Genomic DNA, 22,299 nt, shown 5'->3' with positions numbered 1-22,299 from the left:
TTAAACTATTAATTTGCCTTGAGGTACCTTTACCCAACATTAGTCATTCCAGACAGTGCCATACTATCAAAAGACCCAATCAGAGGGTGTCCTACTAGATCAGAGAGCAGGAGAACTGTAAGACTTTATGGAAACATCTTCTGCAAAGGAAAAATTAAAGTACATTTCAGGAGAGTTCTGCACCCTTCGAAGCCGATAACCACCATTTTGCAGAATACAGGCTAGCCTTTGGAAAAGTCTTATGAAGCGTTACTGTGAGCTCGTTAAGGGTGGACTACACCGTGTAAGACCACATACAAACTCACCTTTGGAATCTTACGATCTCAAGCACAGCAACAAGCAGGGTTAGAAAAGATTATATTTGCACTGATATCTTATCGCTGAACATTGAACTCCTACGTGTAGTGGCTCAGGAGAAGTCTATATTATTGAACTGCCTCTGCTCCATTACAAATACCAGAGTCATTGCAGCAAGGCCAGGTGTGTCTGGTGACCCAACTAAAAGTTCAAATGTGCCAGTTCTGAGTCAAACACACCCCTGTGTGCCACTATTGGAATGGGCGTACCTACTGGCTGCTTTGGCCATCTTTAGAAACGGTAGGAGACAAGAAACCTGTTTGTCTTCTCACAAAGAGCTTGCACTCATGGTAGTTCTCGCCCAAGCATGAGGTCCTGCTCTTGCACAGAAGTGCAGGAGAAGAGGATGTTCCCTCGGTATCTGGAAACAGCAAACAGCCTTGTGCCTCTGTGCATACAAAGAGCAGAAAACCATGACTGGAGCATAGGGCTTCCTCCTTGTCATATTGCTGTTATCAAAGATGTTAGGGGCATGGGAATGACTTGATGGGCTAAGGTCTCTTAGGGGCCTACGTAAAGTCACTTTTGCTTATTTTCTTTGGACTAGCTTGTCACAGACATTTAAGTACTTCAATCCCATTCATACCAACAGCAGTTAGGAATCCGCCTGTCTCTAAGATCTAGAGTTTAATTTCATTTTTCAAGCAACATAAGCACTTAAGAGAAGCATGCACAGGTGCCTGCTTTAGCTGTAGCAATGGTGGAGAGTCTGTATCTTCTACTGTTCCCATTTCTGGCTGCACTTGATGGGGACAGGTAGCTGAACTTCTTGAGACGCTAAAGTCCACAAACCTCTGTAGCCCGCATTCAGTGATGTTTGGAATTGTAAACGTGCAAGTCGCTTTTCAAGATGCTTCTTTATGTAATACGTGATCTCTGAGCATCCATGAAAGCAATGGACATTTACGTGTTACAGCAGTACTCTGACTGCTGAAAGATGCTTTATGCTAGGTCTTCAGTAGGATTGATCAGCCAGTCCTCTGGGACTGTACTACAAGAAAATATTTACAGCATGTATTCAGCAATATTTGTTAAGTTGGGCTACTGCTGAGTAAAGCTGCAATTAGAGGTACTCCTTGCTGCCTGTAAACGGCTGCAACTCTGGCTATCAGTGAAGCTGCGTCACTTTATAGCACCTAGGAGTACAGCCCTTGAATATTGCTTGCCTGTCTGTCACAGACTGCTCTTGGCAAGTGGCCTTTTTCTCTTGCCTTTTGGTCTAGACATTACAGTAGTGGAAACTGTCTTAATTTTAAGGAGTTCATTTTTCCACAGCAGATTTGGACATAGCTTGCGTTTGACAAGAAACAGGACTGCTAAAGCTATAGTTTGCAGTCCTAGAAACAGAAGTGCATAGCATGACAAAAACTGTGTATTTTTTTTTCTCTATAGGGGTGAGGCCCATTCTCACCTTTCTATTTTTGTGTTTGTTTTAAAAACACTTCATTCACAGTCAGAGTGGATTAGCCTGCCCGGAAAAGGAAGAGTAATAAGAATGGATTTACTCTACAGGAATGCAGTCAGCACATCAGAAGCCCCTTCTTAAGCAGGCCTTATTCACAGCAAGGTTGAAATTTTTAGCAGGAGCAATACTGTGAATCATTTGGTAACAACAAATCTTAGAAAATGCTGAAAGATCCTAGGAGTAAATCTCAATTCCTCCAATGAGTGTCCTGCTTATTTGAGGGCAGGGAGAGGAAGATGCAGACCATAAAAATTCAATGATTCTCTTTCAAAGGAACTTTTTGATCCAAAAGGTTAAGTACAAAACAACGGGAAATGTGCACTCTCTGTTTTACATAGAGCTTGCAGTAGGTAGGGTCATGAATGCCCTTGTCCTATGGGCTTTACACCTAGCTAAAACACTTGGGTAATAAAACAATTTCTACTGTTATAGAAGGGCCTAGTTTACAAGCAGATACCTTGTCTTTTTTCTCTCTCCCTGCTTATACTGCTTTATCTTGTTCGCAGCCTAGAAACTGCACAAACCAATCTCTCACGTGATCAAGAATACAGTTAAAGTTGTATTTCAATCTGAGACTAAGCACAGTAACTATAACTGGTTAAAACATACCCGCACATTCTCCCTCTCCCTTCTCCAGGGGTACGCTTCCCTAGAAAATGTCAGCTTGCTAAAATTGAGCTGTTGTGGGAGGCTTGTTGACTTTTGGCCAGTGCCCTGTAGTACGGAGAAGACCCTGACCAAACGTGGCAAGCCTCATCTGCCAGCCAGGCCCTGCTCCCCTGGAAGCGTGTCTGATTCACAGGCAGCTTGCTGCCTGCCCCCCCGCCCCCCCCAGCCTGCTGAGGGCCGGCAGGAGCCTGGAAACATGAGTTCCCAAGCTTTTTTTGCTTCAGTAAGCTGGACTCTCAGAGCATCCCAAGTAGCGGCTGCTGCGTAGTATCCCAGATGGTGACACTAAAGCGACGCAGAAGGGTGGCTTTCCCTTCTACTGAGAATTTTTTGAGGGACTCAGGGGAAGAAGAGTATGTCCCAGTTCAGCTAAGTTCTAGATTTAAAAAAAAAAATAAATAAAATCATACTTTCCAAAGCTGAAGACATCAGACAGAAATAAGTTGGTGACAATACCAAGGTCCTACGTCTACACAGCTACGGTTTCTTGACAATTGAGTTGTCATTGTTTCCCCAGAGCTGCACAGAGAAGGGTTACATTTGGGAGGAGGTTGGTTTTTTTTTTTAAGGAAACTTTGTCTGGAAGAAGACTGCTCGCAAATGCCAGAAAATGGAAAACTGAGAACTCAAAACACACGTTTCAGGATTCTTTCTTTCCATCCTCTATTTTTTTTTTTTTCCTTCTGCTCTGCTCCTTCAATTCTTAAGCATTCAACATCCGATCTCCTTTCATTAAGTTTTTAATTGCTTGCCTGAGGGAAAGAGGTTAGGTTTTCCATCTGCTTTTTGATTTTGATGTACTGTGGTTTAATCACAGTGAGATCATATTTACTTTAAGGCTATTGTTTGCATGCTTTATTTTTTCCTTCCCCCCCCCCACCCCCCCCCGTTGATGTCACAGAAGGCACACAGCCCTCAGACAGATTTGAAAAGGCCTTTTAAAGTCATGGAACTAGATCACACCCTTCCTCAGATGGGAGGAAAGGAAACTGGTTACAAGGGTAAAACATACACAGAAAACTTTGCCAGTTAGGTGTGGTGGAATTTCCAAAAATTATTAATAGGTCTTGAAGGTAAGTCAGAGGATGTGGTTTGCATTCCCAGAAAGAGCAAAGAAAATGGTATTTCAGCACTCGTGTAAAACCCCAGAAACTCAGAGAGCAGGGGAATAAGATCAGGATATGTCATCAGTGGATCTCTGCTCTGCTTCACTGTAAAACGTTACTGTCACTAACTATATCTGCCGTCTATGATACCTCCAAGACAGGGTGGGTGGTCTGACAACACAGGAGCAGCATGCATTAATCTCAGTGGTGTTCCCCAGGGCTGAGCAAAAGAGTATTACCTCAGCTATGCCCTTTTTTAGCGTAGCTATGACCTGTTGCGTCTCACTGCACAGACTCCAAACAGAAGGTTTCTATGTAGTAAGAGGGAGTTGCCACTTCTGTTAAACTCCCCCCCGCCTGCTCACTGAGCACATCAGAGGTTTTGTGCAATTCAAATGGTGTTTGTGACAGAATACATCCCTCTTTTACTGCATCAGAAGTAGAAGGGGTAAATCAACTCATTTAACATCTGACCTAAAATTATATTTCTATGATTACCTTTGTAATGCCCAGGAAAGCAGAGCAGCACCCCCACACCTCACATCCCCTCTAACTAAAATAAAATAAAACCAGCCAAGCCAACCAAAAGAATCAATCAAGAGACAAAAGAACATCATCCGAACAAACAAACAAAGCCTGACTTATTGTCCTTCTAGCCAACGTAGAGTTATCATTTTGCTGTTCTTAACAGATACAGAGCCAGGAAACTTTCTTTTCAGCTCACTTGTCCAGTGTGAAATGTCAGGCACAGCAATAAGTTGATGCACTCAGTGCAGAACAGTGAAGTATTTTATTCACACAGGCCAGAGTTTCAGTTAAGATCTCTTGCTCTAACCTCCATTTTCACATTTTTCCTTTTTACTTCCCCCCTACCTTTTCCACCCTCCTAATTTCTTCTTTTGGATTCACATATTTGGATTCCTTCCCAAGTTGCAGGTTCACCGCCATGCCTCAGTTTTGCAAAGTACTTTGCCAGCTGCCTACAAAAAACTGGATACACAAACATCTTCTCTTTGTTTAAAATGGAATAGCTGTGCTGAAACAAAAAGTGTTCTCAGACCAGAGAGCACTCCATCTCTCACATGTTCACGTTACATTTGAATCCCAGTCTTGGGTGAAGTGAGGGACCACATCAGCATCTGAGGCGGGACTGTGAAATGCCTGGGCTGTAGTCAGTCTGCTCGCTGCCTGCCTGCCGCCCCTGCTGGGTAGCGTATTGTGCCTGCAAACACTGACAGTGAATGTATCCAGAGCACGACAGCCCTGATGCCTAGTGTGGCTTACGCAGGTGTGAGGCACTGAAGAGGGGACAGTCCCATTTTTCATCCTTACTTTCTGTCTAACTGGTCACATTACAAAAAAAACCCATGCAGAACAAACTCTGAAATTCAGGCCTCAGGCCAGACAGAGGGGCTGGGACAGCTTGGTGGAACACTGAAATAAGACACTTGCCATTCTCCCCTGCAGACCCAAGGTTTTCCACATCACAAGCTCCAGGCAGCTTGGCATACTTTAGCATAACTGACAGCCTCTGTTCCAGAGATGCAGGGGACTAGACCACAAGGATACTTAAAGTGGATGAAGGTATGTCCTCCTTAAGGCTGTTAACCTCATAGCTCACTCTCTCATGAGCTGTAAAATCAGCCTTCCAAATCTGTGCGTGGAAAATTGCCTTCATTTCCATCCAGCAGGACTTGTAATTATTTGGGCTAGCAACACTTGACCAGAAAATTATCTGCACTAAAACAAAACTTGTTTTTTGGTGGAAGAAAGCAAGAGAGTGCCTGAAAAGCAGAATGGTGGGGTGGGCTTTGCCTGGTAAGAGTCAACTGAAACATTACTATGCTGAGCATTTGCAACCAGGCTTCCTCTTTTATCATTAGTTATGAGCCAAGGAAGCTCACAGTTCCCAGAGCCAGCGGGCAGACCCACAGTCTGAACTAGATGCTAAGGACCTTTCAGAGTCGTCTTGCTGAAGTTGTGGTAAGTGCAACACCCTGGTAGCGCAGCGAGCTCTTTCATACGTGTTGTGGTAGCACTTCCTGCCTCTTCTCCGTAGCTGTCGTCTTAAGATAAAAAGTAAGCACCTGCACACAGCTTATTGCTGGCAATTAGCTGTTACAGGTCTGCACACATGGAGGCTGTTACGGCCAAGCAGTAAGGTGCCATTTCACAGTCCGTTCCCCATGTCGGTGCCCACAGGGACATCCCTAAGGACGTGCCAGTGCAGCTTGGTGTGCGCTAGATACTGCCTTTGCTGTTCGCACTGCCTTCTACCAGGCTTGAGGAGATCAGCAACACACATTTTTCAAGGCTGAGTGTCTTCCTCAGGAGACCTCTGTCAACTTGTATTAAGTAGTCTTCATGAAGAGTTGCTTATTATAGACAGACCTGTTATGAACTGTGCCTCAATAGTTTCTTTCCTTGCAAACACAGCACAAGAAATTCTTTATTTCAGGGGCAGTGATGGTAAGAAACAGAAAAGGAGATGGGAGCTGAAAAGCACCAGTGTTAAACTGTCCAGAGACTCTTGCAGTGAAGCCCTTCTGTCAGAAGGCACAACAGAGCCTGAACTTCCCTCTCTTCTGCCAGTACTGCTTGTAGTCAAACTATTTCTCTCAAAATAAAACTCAGCTCTTTACTGGATTTTCAGATAGGTTCTTCAGTCTCACAGGCAAATCTTTACTATTAGGCCTATTACAACCACAAGGCTACGTAAATGCTTAATCTTACTTTGGAATAGCAGTGGTTCGTTTTAAAGAAACCTGAAGCAGAAACAAGGGGTAATGAAAACCAAAAGGAGGGAGGGGAATCTCTATTAAAAATATTATGTGATAGATAATTAAAAGAAATCCCACCAAAGTGAAGCTACTGGTTCATGCATAGACACTCCTTTGGGGTGTCTCCCGCCAGTTTTCCTTCCTTTGTTCCTCTCTTCCTTCCTTCTCCTAAGCTAGCTAAACATAGAAGAGAAGCCGTTTTGCATTTTAAGAAACTGTTTGTCCAATAATAGAAAAAAAGGGGTCCCACCCTTTTTTCAGTTTAAGGGCAGAGGTGATTTCCCTGGTTCTGTTTTCACATGAACTCTACACATAGGAAGCATATTTGAAAATAAGACAAAGCAGAACAAAACAACAGACCCCACCAGCCAAGCACAGAACAGGGATCAGTATCCACAAGCCCGTGTGCTCTGGAACATCCTCATATTGCACCTCTGAGGGAAGCAACTGAAATTCTTCGAGCTTACGGTTGGTTGAACCTTTTCCTCGAGCGTTCATTCATTGCAGAGCTGGCTGAGGAGTTAAGTCAGGAGCCCTGCACTAGGAGCTTGGCACCACAACACTCTAGCCCTTAAAGAGTCCATTGTATTTAATCTCATAGCGTGTCATTTATTATTCCTGTGTTTTCTTCCGTGGCTGTGGGCACCTCACACACTCTTGTTACTCACGTCACCGGTTGTGTTTACTCTAACAGAAGGGTTAGATATTTCCACCACTCTCTAACTCTTGCCTCTTCCCTCTTCTGCCACTCAGCCTCATCAACAAACAGCCTTTTCATCCTCCAAGCCACAAATTACAGAATTCTATCAGTTCCCTTTGCTGCGGGGAAGGCCAGCCAAAACAGATCATGTTTTTCAAAGTATTTTCATGCATCTTTATGCAGCTGCAGGCATGTTAACCATCAATTACAGTCGGTTAAGGACAGAGGAGGCACCTTTGACTGTTCTATAATAGACCTCATTTATGGGTCTGAATCTGGCCTGTAATCCCTTTAGCATATAAGAAGAAAAATAGTTTAGAGAATCTTACTTTTTTTGCTTTAGGTTCTCCAAGTAGAACAGCTGAGAGCTTTCAGGGAAGCATCTTTTGCTCTCAGTCAGGTTTTACTAGGACATACATTCTGGATGCAAAAGAGAAAAATCTAAGGTGTGCAGAGAATATGAATTACGCCTTTCCAGGGTTATCTAATGGACTTGCAGCTGGCCTTAGAGGAAGATTCGGATAGAAGTTTCAAATCCCAGGTTCACTTTACCTAGAGAGAGCTTGAAAGCTTTGCTTTTGTCTCAACCAGTGTAGAAAGTTAGGACCACGGGCACTGTAATTTGCATTTAATCTAGAGAATATCCATTTCAGTTTTAGTTCTTTCAGACAGAGTTTCTGACACAAGGCATCAACAAAGCCTGCTGAGCATTTTTGTGCAGCGTGTTCTAGCCGAAATCCCCAGGCAGCAGTCATTAGGGTCAAGCTCCCTTTCACTTTGACCTGCTGATGACTGGGGTAGCACTTTATTTAACAGAAGACTCAAAAACTTCCTTTTTTCAGTGATTTTACAGAAGATGCTTTCTACCGCACTCAAGAGTCCAAGGTTAAGAGGAATTTAAGCTTCCTGAGAACAATTGTTTTGTTTTGCCTGTACCGAGTATCGACGCAGTGGGGGCCTGACTTCGACTTCCAAACATCCCAGTACTACTAGCGAAGCTTGAGTATACAAAAGCTGAACTGAATCTTTCCAGTCAACGATTAGTTGTAGAGAAGCACTTGCTAATTGAAGTATAGCTGCTGTAACACAGAGGCTCAGGAGAATGGAGCTGTATATAGACCACAGGTACTTCCAGATTTTGAAGAGAGCACCGCTGCACCTATCATGCAGCTAATTTAATTGGACCAAAGGAGAGCAACAGAGACTTTCATCCTTATTAAAAGAAGGTGGTAGCTGCCAGGATGTTCATTTTATGAAGCACAGCTGATTTCTATAGCAAACCAAAATTTCGTTCCTATCTAGGATAGAATCTGGCACAGGCTGCCCGGGGAAGTGGTTGAGTCTCCATGCCTGGAGGTATTTAAAAGATGGGTAGACGTGGTGCTTAGGGACATGGTTTAGTGGTGGACTTGGCAGTGCTAGGTTAACGGTTGGACTTGATCTTAAGGGTTGTTTCCAACTTTTAACGATTCTATGATTCTTTCCTCCCCTGACATTACAGAACTTGAATTTGTAGTTCTTAATCTGTTGCTCTCCTTTTTTTCCCCTCTTTGTATTAGAAATGTAGAGGGACTTCAGTGCAACTTGTCAGTTGCCAAAACAAGCTCCAAGACAAGTTTCTCATGGACCCTTTCTCTATTGCCAATTTGTTAGGAAGTGGACAAGGTCACTTAGTCATACAAAAAGGTCACTGCTATGGCTTTGCCTTCTCATATTAGATGTTAGTGCTTCTTTGATGCCTGTTTCACAGGCAGATGAGTGACAGATCTCTGCCTCCAAGAGCAAGTCCAATTAATTCCAGATAACCCTCCCCAGCTGATGAGACCAATGAGAGGGAGTGTTGCGAGATGTAAGCTATGATGCCCACAGTATCCAAAAGTTATTAGAATTTGTCAAATCAATCCAGATAAAGCCCACAAGTGTTAAGGGGCGTCTTCGATCAGGACTTCTTTTTACACGTGGAAAATGTAGAGACTACCATTTTGATCACCACAGCAGGTTCAAGGTACCTCTGTGGTTTTCAAAAGCTTTCCTGATGACCTTCTGTTGTGACAATTTCATTCACAACAGGCTTAGTGTTTCTGGTCCCAGTGCTTATTTGGGGGAATATTTTGCCTGCTTCACTGCTCCACCAGTGACTGGTGCTGGTGGCATGGCTCTGGGCTATTTAAAAGGCCTTGGGGAAATTGCTGTGAAACAAGTGGCAACCAATTAGTATAATTCACATGCTGGTGCCCGAGTTAACACTGACAGTGAGAATCTGAAGCTGTTTGCAGCAAAGAAGTTCTTGAAGCACATCCAGAAAGTATTAACATGCTGCACGCCAGGTGGTGAGAAGGTCACTGGGACAGAGATAATGAGCAACTGGAAAAAAAAAATTCACATGGGAACTTTTATCTGCTCTAATTCTACCACCATTCCAGCTTTGTTCCGAGAATTGCTTTGCTGTAGAAGCTAATCAGGCTTTTCAAATACCTTTAATCACCAAAGCATAGAAGAATAAGCATTTATCATTGATTTAGCCTGCTTGTTTTGTGTCCCCCCTGTAATCTTCCTCCTTCTTTAAACAACATCCTCTGCAAAATAGTCAGTTGCACAGGCTGAGCTGGTCATGGTAGTAGATTTTGCCTGTGAAAGATGCCTTAGGAAGAAATGTAGAAAGATAAGAGATCAACTTGAATATTCAGACTAGACAGGAGCTTTTCTTTCCTGAGCCCCTTGGGCTTAGCTGAGCAGCCAGGTCAACATGGCAAGAGTGTAGATGTAGTGTGGAAGAAGAAACCGCTGGTTTTGACCATGCTAAAGAATAGTTTTACAGTGCTGCCAAGGTACAGACAAAACTGCTCCCTGCTTTATCTCTATTCGCATTTCTTAGTGTTGTTGACTGATGAGCTGAGTAGACGTACATCAGAGAGAACGGTGGGCCCCGGTGCTGTTGTTTACGTGGGAGTTCAAAATGGTAGTCCTGCTTTTCCAAGCCAAAGCTTAATTTATACTGACCTTGCTAATGAGGCTGATGAAAGGCAAAGCCAGTGTTTCTCATACATTTGAAAGCTGATCCCCCATTCAGAGAAGAGAAAACTGATCTCACGCACCCCCTTTCAACACCGCGTCTTGGGAAAAGCATATTCATCTACCTTCTGTGACATGTGAGCTTCCCCTTTCTCCATCCACCAGGCAGCTCTTCCTATAAGTGTAGCATACGGCCACGAGGTTAAGAAAAGCTGAACTGAGCAAGGTCGAATGGAAGTCTGCTGTCTTGATGAAGCGCAGAGATGATAAGAAAACATCAATGTGTGTCAATGGGAAAAGATATAATAAGTGCGGTATTAAAAACTAAAGTTTTGGTGTGTCTGAGAAGGAAGATAAATATAACAAATAAAACCAGTAAACTGTACTTCACACTGCGTAAAGTACACTGCGTAAAGTTGTAAAGTACACTTCACACTTAACAGAGGGAAGATAAATCTTCAAGGCAGCTGCATATCCTATCTTACGGTGGATTAGCACCATTTCAGTTTGTGTACTGCATCCAAATACTTTAGCTAGAACACTCCGGATCCAGCGCTCCCTATATTTTTTCAAGTGCTTACAATTACTTTATAACCATCTCTGCTGACTGCCTTCACCGAAAAGCAGGCAGGCATGGAGCAGTTGTTGCCAATGTATTTGGAAACATCACCAGAGCCAAGAAATTAAGTGTTCACGGCCTTCGTGAGGGGTCCAGGAATGTCAGTACAGACAGCCTGCCTACTTTCCGTTGAATACCTAAGCTTGGCCGATTATTCAGGACTGGATGTGCCATACAGGCCTGCAAAGAAAGAGGGAAGGGAGCCGATTCAGTCCATGAGAGGAGATGGCACTTGTTATTAACACATCTGTACCTCGCAGACCACAATCTTGCATCAACTCAGAGTTGGCTTAAAACCAGAGGTACTGCTGGTAGCACAGCCACAATGAAACAGAGGTCAGGGCAAGCTGCAAACCCTGCCTGAAACACTAAGCAAATGCTTGGAAGTAGACCTGTGTGACGTTCCCTGTATTAACGTTGCATTAATCAAGCAAAATGCACATAAGAATGCTTAAACTGTGTTGACACAGATAAAAGGCACTCCTTGGCTGCCCTTAGACTCCTCCCAAGTTACATATAGACACACTCTATGGTAGCGTTTGGTACCTAAGTTCTTAAACTCTTTCACAGAAGAACAGGTCCACGTAGGTTGGCACAGCTTTCCCAATGGCAAAGACATGACTCCAGCTGGGGAGTCACTGGACACGTCGTTTTTTTAAATAATGTTCTCTTCAAGATCTTTCTACAGAGAGTGGGACTCTGAGGTACCTTGTCCTTTGAGGTTGGTGTTTTCTTTTGGTGGTGGTGGTTTTGAGGCGGCAGGGGGAGGAAGCTTTTTACTGATTAAGCCAGGGCTATGCTGCGCTGTGCTGCCAAGGAAGTTTACAGGAAGAATGAGAAGGCACAGAGCTACATACCCACATGAGCATCGTAGTTGAAAAACTGTGACTGGTCTTTCTCACCAGGTGATCTACAGATCCCTGACTTTAAGGAGCCTGCAGGTGGCAGCTAAGAAAAGCCAGCCCACTGTCTTTACAATAACGGGATCTGCACCTCTAGTGGGAAGTGTTTTGGGACTCTGCAAATGTAAAAGTGTTTGGAAACAACTGCTCCGGATTACGTCCCCAAGAGTCTTGTTCAAGTTTTATTTTAAATATCAGCTAGCTAGCTGTAGCAGTACACAGAGTATATTAATAAGGAAATCAATGTCAAGAGATGAAGGTACAAGCCCCCAGTTACAGGAGGAGCATCTCAATGCCAAGAGCAGAACTCTCCTGACTTCTGTCCAGGTGAATAGACCATCTAAAGAGCTTCTGTCTGACCTAGTATTGCTGCAGAAGTTCTCACTAGCACTGTTGCTAATGCATAAGCCTCTCATTTCTCCAAACTGGGACAGAAGAATCCTGTGCTGCGTTATTTTCATTTCCTGTGCACTTTTTCAAATTCAGTTCTTATTTCTCTCTACCTAGAATGTGCTTGAAGTTTTAGAAAAATTCTAGCTTGTTTGTTCATTTTGTTTCTCTTCCCCTTCTTTCTCCACAGAATCTTATGGCAAGAGCCCTGTATGATAATGTCCCCGAATGCGCAGAAGAGTTGGCCTTCCGCAAAGGAGACATTTTGACAGTGATAGAACAGAACACCGAAGGTCTTGAAGGATGGTGGCTCTGCTCCTTACACGGCCGGCAAGGCATCGTTCCAGGCAACCGTGTGAAACTCCTGATCGGTCCAGTGGTACAGGACGGCCCTTCTGGCCAGGATATGTCCAATCCAGGATTGGTGCATCAATCCTTCAACCAGCAAAAGATCTACCAAGTGCCAAGCTCACATGCCTCAGCACGGGACCCTGTCTACCAAGTGCCACCTTCCCATCTGAATCAGGGAATTTACCAAATACCCACTGGTCACGGTTTAGTGGGACAAGATATTTACCAGGTGCCACCCTCCATGCAGAGATGTATTGACGGTCCAGCTTTGACTAACAAGGTGAGTACATTTGCTTTCACGTCATAGCTCCAAAGCAGGTCACTTGCGCTGACTACCAGTGAAGTGATTAATGTCTAGTGATAGCCTGTGGACTGGCCCAGTTCTTAACAGCTTGCTTAATTTGCAACTGAGATACACAATAGAGCACTTTGGAGCTGTGCTGCCACGGCTGCTAAAGGTGAGGGGAAGTATGAGATCTTGTGTCCTCACAGGCTCCTCAGGGAGGCTGAAGCACATCTGGCCTATGGCACTCTTGCATTACATGTTCAAAAGAGAGCTGCTGCGGTAAGATTACTCTCCCGCAAATTAATGAGCAGTTACATCATCTGCCCAAGTAATTTTTGTTTAATTAAAAATTATGTACTGCCTTGCTGCAGAAGTCCCCATGGGTCTAAACTACAAAGAGAAAGCAATGATTGATGAGAGAAGGGCCATACTTGGAAGAGCAAGGGAGCAAGAGCGTAATGATAATGAGGGATGTTTTAATACCAAACCTAAAGTTTTAAGGGTATGTTTGATGTTTATCTACAGCTAAATTTCTTGATTGAAAGTGGGAGCTGCAACAGCTCCATGGTGCAGCCATTGTTGCAGCAGCCGAGAGCTCCCAAAGCTCCAGTGAGAGGTGCTGTGTTATATGGCCCCCTCCCCTTATTCCTGCTGTCCCTCTCAGGTTCTCCCCATCTCCTGTCACTCCCTCATTTTATCTTCACAGGGTACCTGCCAGGTACCCTGGTGGCACACAGGGCCAGCTACCCTGGTGCATTGGTGGCTGAAAAGGGTTAGGGAAGGTACCTGAGGGAGGAAGGAGATTCGCCTGCCCTTCCAGACCCCTTATTGCCAAGCCAAAAAGAAGTTCCTACAGTCCCTCCATTCCCAGCTCAACAGCTCCAGCTATTAGCATCCTCCTTACCTTCAGAGCTTAAAGCACAGTATTTATATCCAAGTTATGCGAGCAGATGATGTCTCTGTCAGGAACTTCCTGACTGATTTAAACTTTCATCTCCTAATTTAGATTGGCAAGACAGTCTGTTTCAGGTTTTTCCCCCAGCTCACCCCCAGCTCAGCCTTTTTCTTATCAGGCCTTTGGGAGGCATCTTCTAATGCTTTTATTTCCTTGTTATAATTTCATTTTCCTTGATAAGAATAATTGGATTTTTTCATTCTGAGCAAGAGAAAAAAGATCTGTGAAATCATTCCAGGTCAAGTTGTGAAGAGTTTGTTTGCTCAGCTTTTCCACAATTATCCTTTGTAGGGCATGCAGAAGAGAAAATGAGAAAATTGCACTGGCTGCACAGGTAGAGATAGGATCTTTATTGGAGCAATCGTGCGTTTTCTTGAGAAATCTCACATCTTTTCTCTCATTTTCTCCTTTCCCTATAGACTAGATACAGTGAAATCTTTTTCAGGGGCAGTACAGTTTACCTATCCACAGTAGCATTTAAATACCCTCCAAGGTAGTTAGTGAGTACGTGGTAAATAGCCTATTGACGTTATAGCACAGAATAGATCCCTTTTTAGTCTGTGTCTGCATGAAACATTACAGTGCTATGCAGAGATGCCTCAGCTGGCCGGCTTGGGCCGCAGGAGATGCGCCACACTGCAGAGCTGCACTGAAGTCTGTTAGGAAGTGCAAGATAGTGCCATGTACTTTCATTTTAGGATCTGACCTGCCTAAATGGCCCTTAGCATAGCTTACTTAGCATGATGCAAGCGTGTGTTTGTGTGCGTTCTGCATAGTGTAATCCTGAAAGGAAAAAAATTCTCCCAACTGCACGCAAAGTCTCTTCTCCCTCCCCCCACCCTCTCCAGCTCCATTGAAACTAATAGGACATTCGGCATAAACCTGATTGCTACAGGGAGTGTGTTAAAACCCTAGATACACTGAAAAAATTAAAACAGAGATTTCACTTAAGTGCAAGCTTCTTGAGGAGATGCAAAAATCAGAGGCACTAAAGCACCTGTTTTCTCTAAGTTTCTGCCTAGAAATTTTTCAGCAAGTCTGAATATACATTTTTCTGAATTCAAGTCACCTTCTTTAGAAAATTAAGAACATTTATTTAGCTGATTTATAACTTGTTTAATTTAATTCCTTGCAACCTATGAAAGGTCAGCTATGCTGCATGAAAACAAATGGCTACACTGCCCACTGTAGAATAAACTAAACACACTTGCTGAGGGTAAAATGCTTTGTAAGTGTAAGTAGCCACCAACCTGCTTAGCACCAACCAATTCTTGTTACTTCGGACAGGATCAATTTAATCCTGACTTTAAATTAGCCTAAGAGCCCTGAGACTCAGTATTGACTGTGTATTAGCGGTAGGCTTGCTGGATGGCAAACCTCATGGCAGCGTCCTGCTTTGATCAGAGGCAGACATGTCTCTGGTCCCCTGGAATTGCTCAGTTCTACATTAAAAAGATCCCATTGGGATTGAAACCATGATAGACCAGAGAGAACTGTAGGGTTATTAGTATCAGGAGAGTCTGAGGTAAAACGTACTCCATTCTTTATCATCCTAACATTGCAAAGACTGATTTTTACTGCTACAGCTGCAACTATCTGCTAATGCCTTTGTGAAAGAAAAGCCTAATTAAGGGGAAGCACTTTAGCACTTGTCTCCTTTGTCTGAGGAAACAGCCTGTCCTCCAAATCCTCCTCCTCTAGGGATCAGTAAAAACAATCCTTAGTATTAAGGAAAGCTGGAAATCCACAAAATTTGATTTTGGAAATCAGTGCTTTGACTTCCAAAATGATGAATCTCTTTTCTCAGACATGTGACACCTGCCCCAATGGCTTAAGCGAGCCACTGCCTTCTTCCATCAGCAGAAACAGCTGGTTAGCAAGCTGTGCGTTTTAGCAGTTTTAAGGGCATTGGAGGGTTTTTGCTATGTGGTCGTCCTACATGTAAACTTTCTCCTTTCCCATAGCAGTAGCTAGAGAAGACCATGTCCCCTAGACACCATTCCAAGCAGGACCAGCAGCAGTTTCTATCCTATCCATTTCTGTGCGCTCTTGCCTGTTTTCTTTGTGCAAATGTGTGGTTTGGCTGCCATACAAGTTTAACAGGCAAAGCTTAGGAACGGCTGTCAGGCAGGAATTGTCTAGCCTCAAGCAACAGTAAATCAACAGCAGGCACGTTATAAAGCTGTGCTGAGGTAACGCATCTCCTTAGCCAGAAAGGCAAAGCAAGTCAAAAAGGAGTCCTGAGGCAGGTAATTATAATGATGAATTGATTCTGGCCAAGCTAGTTGTTGACCACAGAGCTGTATCTGCTCCTTCTATCAAAGTACCACCTTCTAAAACTCACCCTACAAGTGACAGAAATAATGAGGCTTGGTTTAAAATTAGCCTCGGTTAGCCCCAAGCTGTTATAACTGTGCTGCAAGTTTAGTCACAGAACTGTTGTAAGTGTGAAGGGTGTCTGAGCAGCATAAAGATAACGAAGGCTGTATCTTAGAGTTTATTCCTTCTTTCTGTGCTCTGCCTTCAAACTTACTCTCTTTTGCTGCAAGCAGCAAAGAGAGGCAATCTTCAGACAAATCTGACATTCAGGAAACCTGGGTTTTATCCTTGCCATAGACTTCTGCTTAGCCACGAGTGGTCTTGCACCTCAGCAATCTCATCTGCAAAATATGTGGGGTAATTATGAGGGAACTTATTCTGTACAGACTGCTTTGAGAACATCCTTTGGGAAAGGTGCTGTCAAAGCACAAAGTCTCTTTTGCATCTGTGAGTAATCGTTAATTAACACATGAGCTTTAAAGCAGGGAAAGCTACATGTGAAAAAAAGTCACCACCGTAATTTAAACACTCTCGTTCTGGTTCAGCATTTCCCCTAACTGATCTGTTGTGCTGTCCTTGCCATCCTGAAAATCGCATTGGCCAAAAAAATTTAAGGGAAACATTTCTGTGTTGGAAAATTGTTTTGACAAATTCTGAAAGCTTTCTGTAGGAACCAGTAGCTTTCAGGAGAACTTTTGATCAAGGGAAATCAGCACAAAACAGAATATGAGGCTAATGCACCGCAGCTGTTCAAGCAGTGAAGAGGTTGCACTGCAAGGGTTACCAGCCCTGAACTACGGCTCCCACAAGGCATGGACCAACTCAGGCAAATGGAGATTAATGCCAGCTTGGAACACATCAGCTTTTTTGTTTGTTGGTCTGTTTGAACTAGAACTTTACAGTTCAGGAAACACTCAGATTTATCCACCTTTTAAAAGTGGACAAAGCAGAATAGGGAAGGAACTCATTCACACGCGAACATCCCTGGCCTATTTCCAAGTATAAACTTGCCCTTGACAGATCAAGGGTTTCACACCCCGCCATCCTGCAATCTCCACCTTTTTCAAGAGTTCACTGCCTTCAGCAGGAGGTTTGGGTAAAGCATGGCTAAGGGAACAGACCTTATTCCCTGGTCTTTATTTATGTTAGAGTCATGTTGGTTGAATCCATGAGAAAGTGGAAACACCACCCCACAAGCAGCACCACCCTGACAGTTCTGGCACAGACTTCAGTAGCAGAAGCCAGTTAGCCACGTTATGACGTTTTTCCTTCCAATTAGAAAAGTACTGTCTTAGCTGGGAGGAAACAAATGGCTGCATATAATGTTTGTTCCAGAAATAAGCCTGCCTGTACATTATTATCTTTTTTCTTTTGCCTGTTTTCACATTTATGAAGTAAGAAGGGACATACATTAAGCATAGTAAAAAGTTGTGTGGCAGATATATTTTGTCATCAAAAAGAACGTGAGAATATCTAGTATTTTGTAGTTTGTTGGCAAAATGTATTTACATTCCAAGATAGAATAATGTCCCCGTTTACCCTCAAGTCTGAAATACCACAGCTTCCTATGATATGGTTTACTTAAATGGCCCAGTCAGTCATCTTATAGTTCCTCTTTTCTTCTGCTTTCACATTACAAATTCTACTTTGGGGATTTGTATGCCTCATAATAAAATATTGCTTCAGTGTTAAAAGTGCTAAACACACAGCAAATTTGCTGAGTGCAGCAGGAACGGTAACATATACCTCAACACTCGGTGCTCTGTTTCACAAAGCGCCCTCATAAGGATGACATTCTCTCAAATTAAATGCAAACTCAGTAGTAAAAACAGCACACAGCCTTTTCCTTAGATTCGGGAGTTTTACTTGTAACTTTCCATGTGACATTAATAGGAGAAAAGCCATTTTACTGCTAAAAAGCCTGTGCAGTTAATCTATCCTCAGTGGTCTCCGTGCAAACCACCGAGTGAAGAAACCCTCATCCACAAGTCAGATTAAGCAGTAGTTAGTCACTGATGTGATCTGTGAAGAAGTATTTTAAGAAAAAGACTGCATTTTATTAGGCTGAGCAAACATATGAGCTCAACATTACTCCCTGTTTCTCCCTAAGTGCAGGACTTTCTTTGATCAGTTCTATTTGTAGACCAGAGGCATGCATTTTTTCCCTGTAGTATCAGAAAAAAGGCCAGTCCTGCAATCTCATCCAACAACTGATGAAGGAAGACTAAGTAGCATCAGAATATCATCATTCCACATGTCTGGCATGAAACGTTTCCATTTTTCTTTTTTAAATAGCAGTGGTAATATTGCATCAGGTTTGTTTGTTTGAATCTAAATTAAGCTTTCGCCTAAAACAGATCATTAGAATGGAATCAAAGTGAAATAAATGTAGTTAAGTTCTTAGGAGACAGAAACCTTCCATAAGACAATCTATCCCTAATCCTTAAAAGACTCTAACATATTCCCATTGGGTCTTACCATCACAACTTTTTTATATGCACAATCAGTCTGGTATAATTATTACATAGATGCAACAGACAATTAAGCATGGTGTTTATATTTATTTAAAAGGTGTCTATACCTTCCATAAACTTGCCAAAGCAAGCTATGCTAATCTAAACACCAGTTAATAGGAGCACTTGTCTGTACAGCTGCCTTGAGAAACCCATACAGGAATGGAGCCAGAGCATAGCTTGTGAGCCAGAGAACAAATCAAATTAAATGGAGCTTCTTCCTGATGGAAGGTTTTCTTTGCCTACTTCTCTCAGAGCAACATAGTTCCCAACCTAAATGATTTAGGGACATCTCCATTGCTTCTGCCCAAGCATACCTCCGAGAGCACTCTTGTGGAATTGAAACTCTTTCGAAATGCTTCGTCTCAACCATTTTTTTTTTGCCCACTAGGAAATGCCAGTTCACCAAACCTGAAACCAGTGGCAGGGAAGGGATCTGTTCTGAGAAGTGTCTTAAAGGAAGAAAGAAAATATTTTAAGGGAAACAAGAAGTCATGGAAATACCCTACTTCAACGATTCCCAAATGAAGCTTCCCCCCCCGCCCCCCCCAACTTTCCAAATAGAAATTCAATTAGGAGGGAAGAAATAAAACAAATAAGATGAAGCTCCTCAAAAGAATTAAAACTAGTTGTTTGGACTGAACCAAACTGGTTTATTGTTTGTAAGCCTTTAGGATTTCATATAATTCACAACAGTAAGACCACTCTCTGCCCTACCTGTCCCCAGCACCTCATCCTCTCATCCTTTTGCTTCATTTCCTCTCCTCCTCCAAACCTGCCCTAAATTTAGGCTTCTGTCTTTGAAAAGAGACAGTTGTAGCATTACCAGCATAGAAAACAAGTGCATGCTGGCCAAATACCTCTTCATGTGACAACCTTTTTAGAATGGGAAGACTAGACAGACTGGGATGGCCAAAGCAGGACGCTGCTTTAAGTATTTATCATGGGCAAGATACGAAAATGCTGAGGTGCTGAGTTTTGCCACACACTTCTCATTAATCAAAACTCCAGCTCAAATTTAATCACAGGTTTCCAGAGAATCCTTTATCAGATAAACATATTTCTCCACTAGAAGAACTTATCACACAATAATTTGGGGATTTTGTTTCTCCGTAAGATCCATCCAGAGACCTTTCAGAGTGCATACCTGTTCTATCACCAGTACTGTAATGTGTCGGCTCATTAGTCCTGTTGGCCAACACATGCAGAAATGGTGATGTCACTGTCTGTATAAAAATGAGTAATTGTCATGGGGATGGCACTGGTAAAGCTCTTAGTGAGAGAATTGGACAAGTATCCTCTTTCACACTTCTCTTAAAAATGCCGAATATTTAATAATAATAGGTATGTTTTGTTTGTCTCTCTTGTCGTCTTCCTCTCAAAAAATGGGACATCTTCAGAAGTGTTGGTTTAACTCTTTTTAATCACATTTTGCAAGCAAGATTGACTCAACCAGAAGCTAGGAAATACCCCTTCCCAGTCAGCCTTGCAATTCAAGGCCAGCTAGCACCAAGCCTGTTCCACTGAAGCAAGCAGAAATGTTGCTCATAACACAACTGGCAGAAAGCCCTAGAGTTGATGCAAGCGAGAGCAGGATCAGGTCACAAAAGCATCATTAAAAGAAAGAAAAAAAGCAGTAAAATCTGGTCAGTGACAAAATTGTTGAGCTTTTTGGTGCCTTGTAATGCTCATTCAGTAAAATCTGTAGAAAGATGGACCTTTGTATCTGCATTTAGAACACCAGCAGCAAGCAAAAATTCAACACCATAATTCAAAGCTACAGCTGATGCAAGTCAGCACCATTCCACTACACTTAATACAGCCCTGTCATTTCATGCTAATTGGAGCTTAGGTCATTTATGTAACTCCATAGATTAAAAAAAAAAAAAAGTTGTTTGGAAAGACAGTAAACCCGCACTTTAGATTTGGGAAAAATACAAAACTGAAAAATAGTGTAATGAACCTGCTTTTGTGTGCTGGTTAATAGAAAGGGTCACACCAAAAGTTGCAAAGTCAGGATTAGGCTAGTTGCAAAGCAGTTAGCTATACCTGTATCACCAACAGCTGAGGGTTTCAATAAAGGCCAGCTCATGGTTTCACATTTTCTCTTTTAAATTGGTTTCACAAGTTCTGCTCTACATCTTCAAGACTCACAACCCAAAACTTGCATAAGTCTGGTTGAAATAATACGACCTCAAAAGGAGAAAAGCGTAACACCCATTTTCATTACTTGTTGCTGTTTGCATTAGAATACCACAGGGGCATTTTTTAAGACTGTGCGTCTACTGGTGAGGCACTTCATAGCCACATTTAAAAGTTAATGTTTAAATCCCCGAACCTGTAAAGTTAAGCATTTTTAATTTAACACACCATGAATCAGTGACATCTGGACATGCTTTAGCCCTGAGAGCGCGTACAGTTACGGCCGAAAAGCAGATTTTCATAGGTATAGGTCTTGGACAGCAAATGGACATAAGACATAGGAGAAAATAAGCAGGTATTCTGAAGATGGAAACAACATCAAGAACTGCAAGTCAGTCCTATATCAGGGTAGCATTTGTCGCGTATCCTTATCTTCACACGTCTTGAATCTTACTTCTCAGAAAATTCACTGAGGAACACCCAATCAAAGAGAAACGGCAGCATCACTATGTGTGTTGATACCGCATTTCTTTCCGCCACACGGTAGAACTGATAACTCAGTCAACCCAGCAAAGAAAATACAGTAACTTCTGTTGGTTTCCTCTTGCCTTGCAGAAACATTTGGGCTCACAACACTAGAACAACTCATAGTTGCAGCTACAAGCCTGGTGCATTAGAAGAAATACTTCTATGGGCTTCCTCCCCTCTCTTTCAGCTTGTGAGCCTTGATCAAAAGCTCTCCAAGGGTTCAGTCTGGGCAGAAAATACTCTACTAGAGCATTTTATAGTGGCCTGATGTTCATACGTTATTTAGGTTAAAATGAAGTGTTATGATTTGATAATCCTAAGACCTATAGCAACGTACAAACCCAAACATTTGTAAGAGTGAGTATCCTTAGCATGTGCGAGAAGGAAACCCCAACCTTTACTCACTGACAGCTGGGAAACATGGTGAATGCCATCGTATCTAGCAAATAAGTAAATCAAGGCTACTGCTTCGTAAAACCATTTTTGCTCTTTTTTTTTTACGGCAGACAATACTGAATGATAAAAATAGGTATTACTGTCAGGAAATTCATTATCAGTCACTAGAAATCTTGATGCAGCTTGCAAAAGACAGGAGGGGAAACACTATGTGCTTTGTGTAAAAAGAACAGAGTTTTAGCCAGGTTCTTTCAAACACACAAATTACCTTAGAGACTCTTTTCTTTAACACAACCTTCTTGCAGTTCAGCTTAGCCACAGGAAATTTCCCAAGAAAAAAAGCATTTAAGGAGACACACCTAGCTTCCTAAGTACATGCAGCAAAACAGAAAGAAGGGCTGAGAGGTCGCTCGCTGCCTGATCCAGCATCATTTGATGGCTCTTGCCACTGCCTTCCAAAGGACTAAGAGTTCAAGAGAGGAGGGATTAGGTTTTTTTCCCCCCCAATCTCTCTCTTATAATTTCCCCCATGCTCTCTTTGGCTATTTCATTCTCCCTGCAAGCCTAAGAGAGCCCAGGTAGCTATTATATATCCACCTAAGAAGCTTAGGAACAGAATCAACAACTAGAGTTTTGTATTAAATTCACAAAAAATACTTTACAACAGAAGACAAACATGCCTTTTTTTTTTTTTCTTCTCTCCTTTACTTACATTTTGATTCATTTTTCCCGTGTCCAAGTTTTATAACAGCCCCATTTCATACACCAGCACTTAGCCTCCTCCAGGGCAGGACTCTTCTGAGGCTAAG

At 42.7% G+C, this 22,299-nt stretch overlaps 1 protein-coding gene across 1 annotated transcript in view; it reads left to right on the top strand.

The window, feature by feature from the left end:
• The window catches only part of NEDD9 (neural precursor cell expressed, developmentally down-regulated 9), a 41,209-nt gene that overhangs the window by 4,678 nt on the left and 14,232 nt on the right, over positions 1–22,299 (top strand). Inside the window, exon 2 of the mRNA XM_082323369.1 lies at positions 12,191–12,631. Within this exon, the coding sequence (XP_082179495.1) occupies positions 12,191–12,631 (441 nt within the window). The remainder of the gene's footprint in view (positions 1–12,190; positions 12,632–22,299) is intronic.

Source organism: Platalea leucorodia (genome assembly GCF_965183815.1).
Source record: "Platalea leucorodia genome assembly, chromosome: 1".
Taxonomy (NCBI): Eukaryota; Metazoa; Chordata; class Aves; order Pelecaniformes; family Threskiornithidae; genus Platalea; species Platalea leucorodia.
The sequence above is the reverse complement of the archived record's forward strand: the minus strand, read 5'-3'. Positions and strand labels throughout refer to the sequence as shown.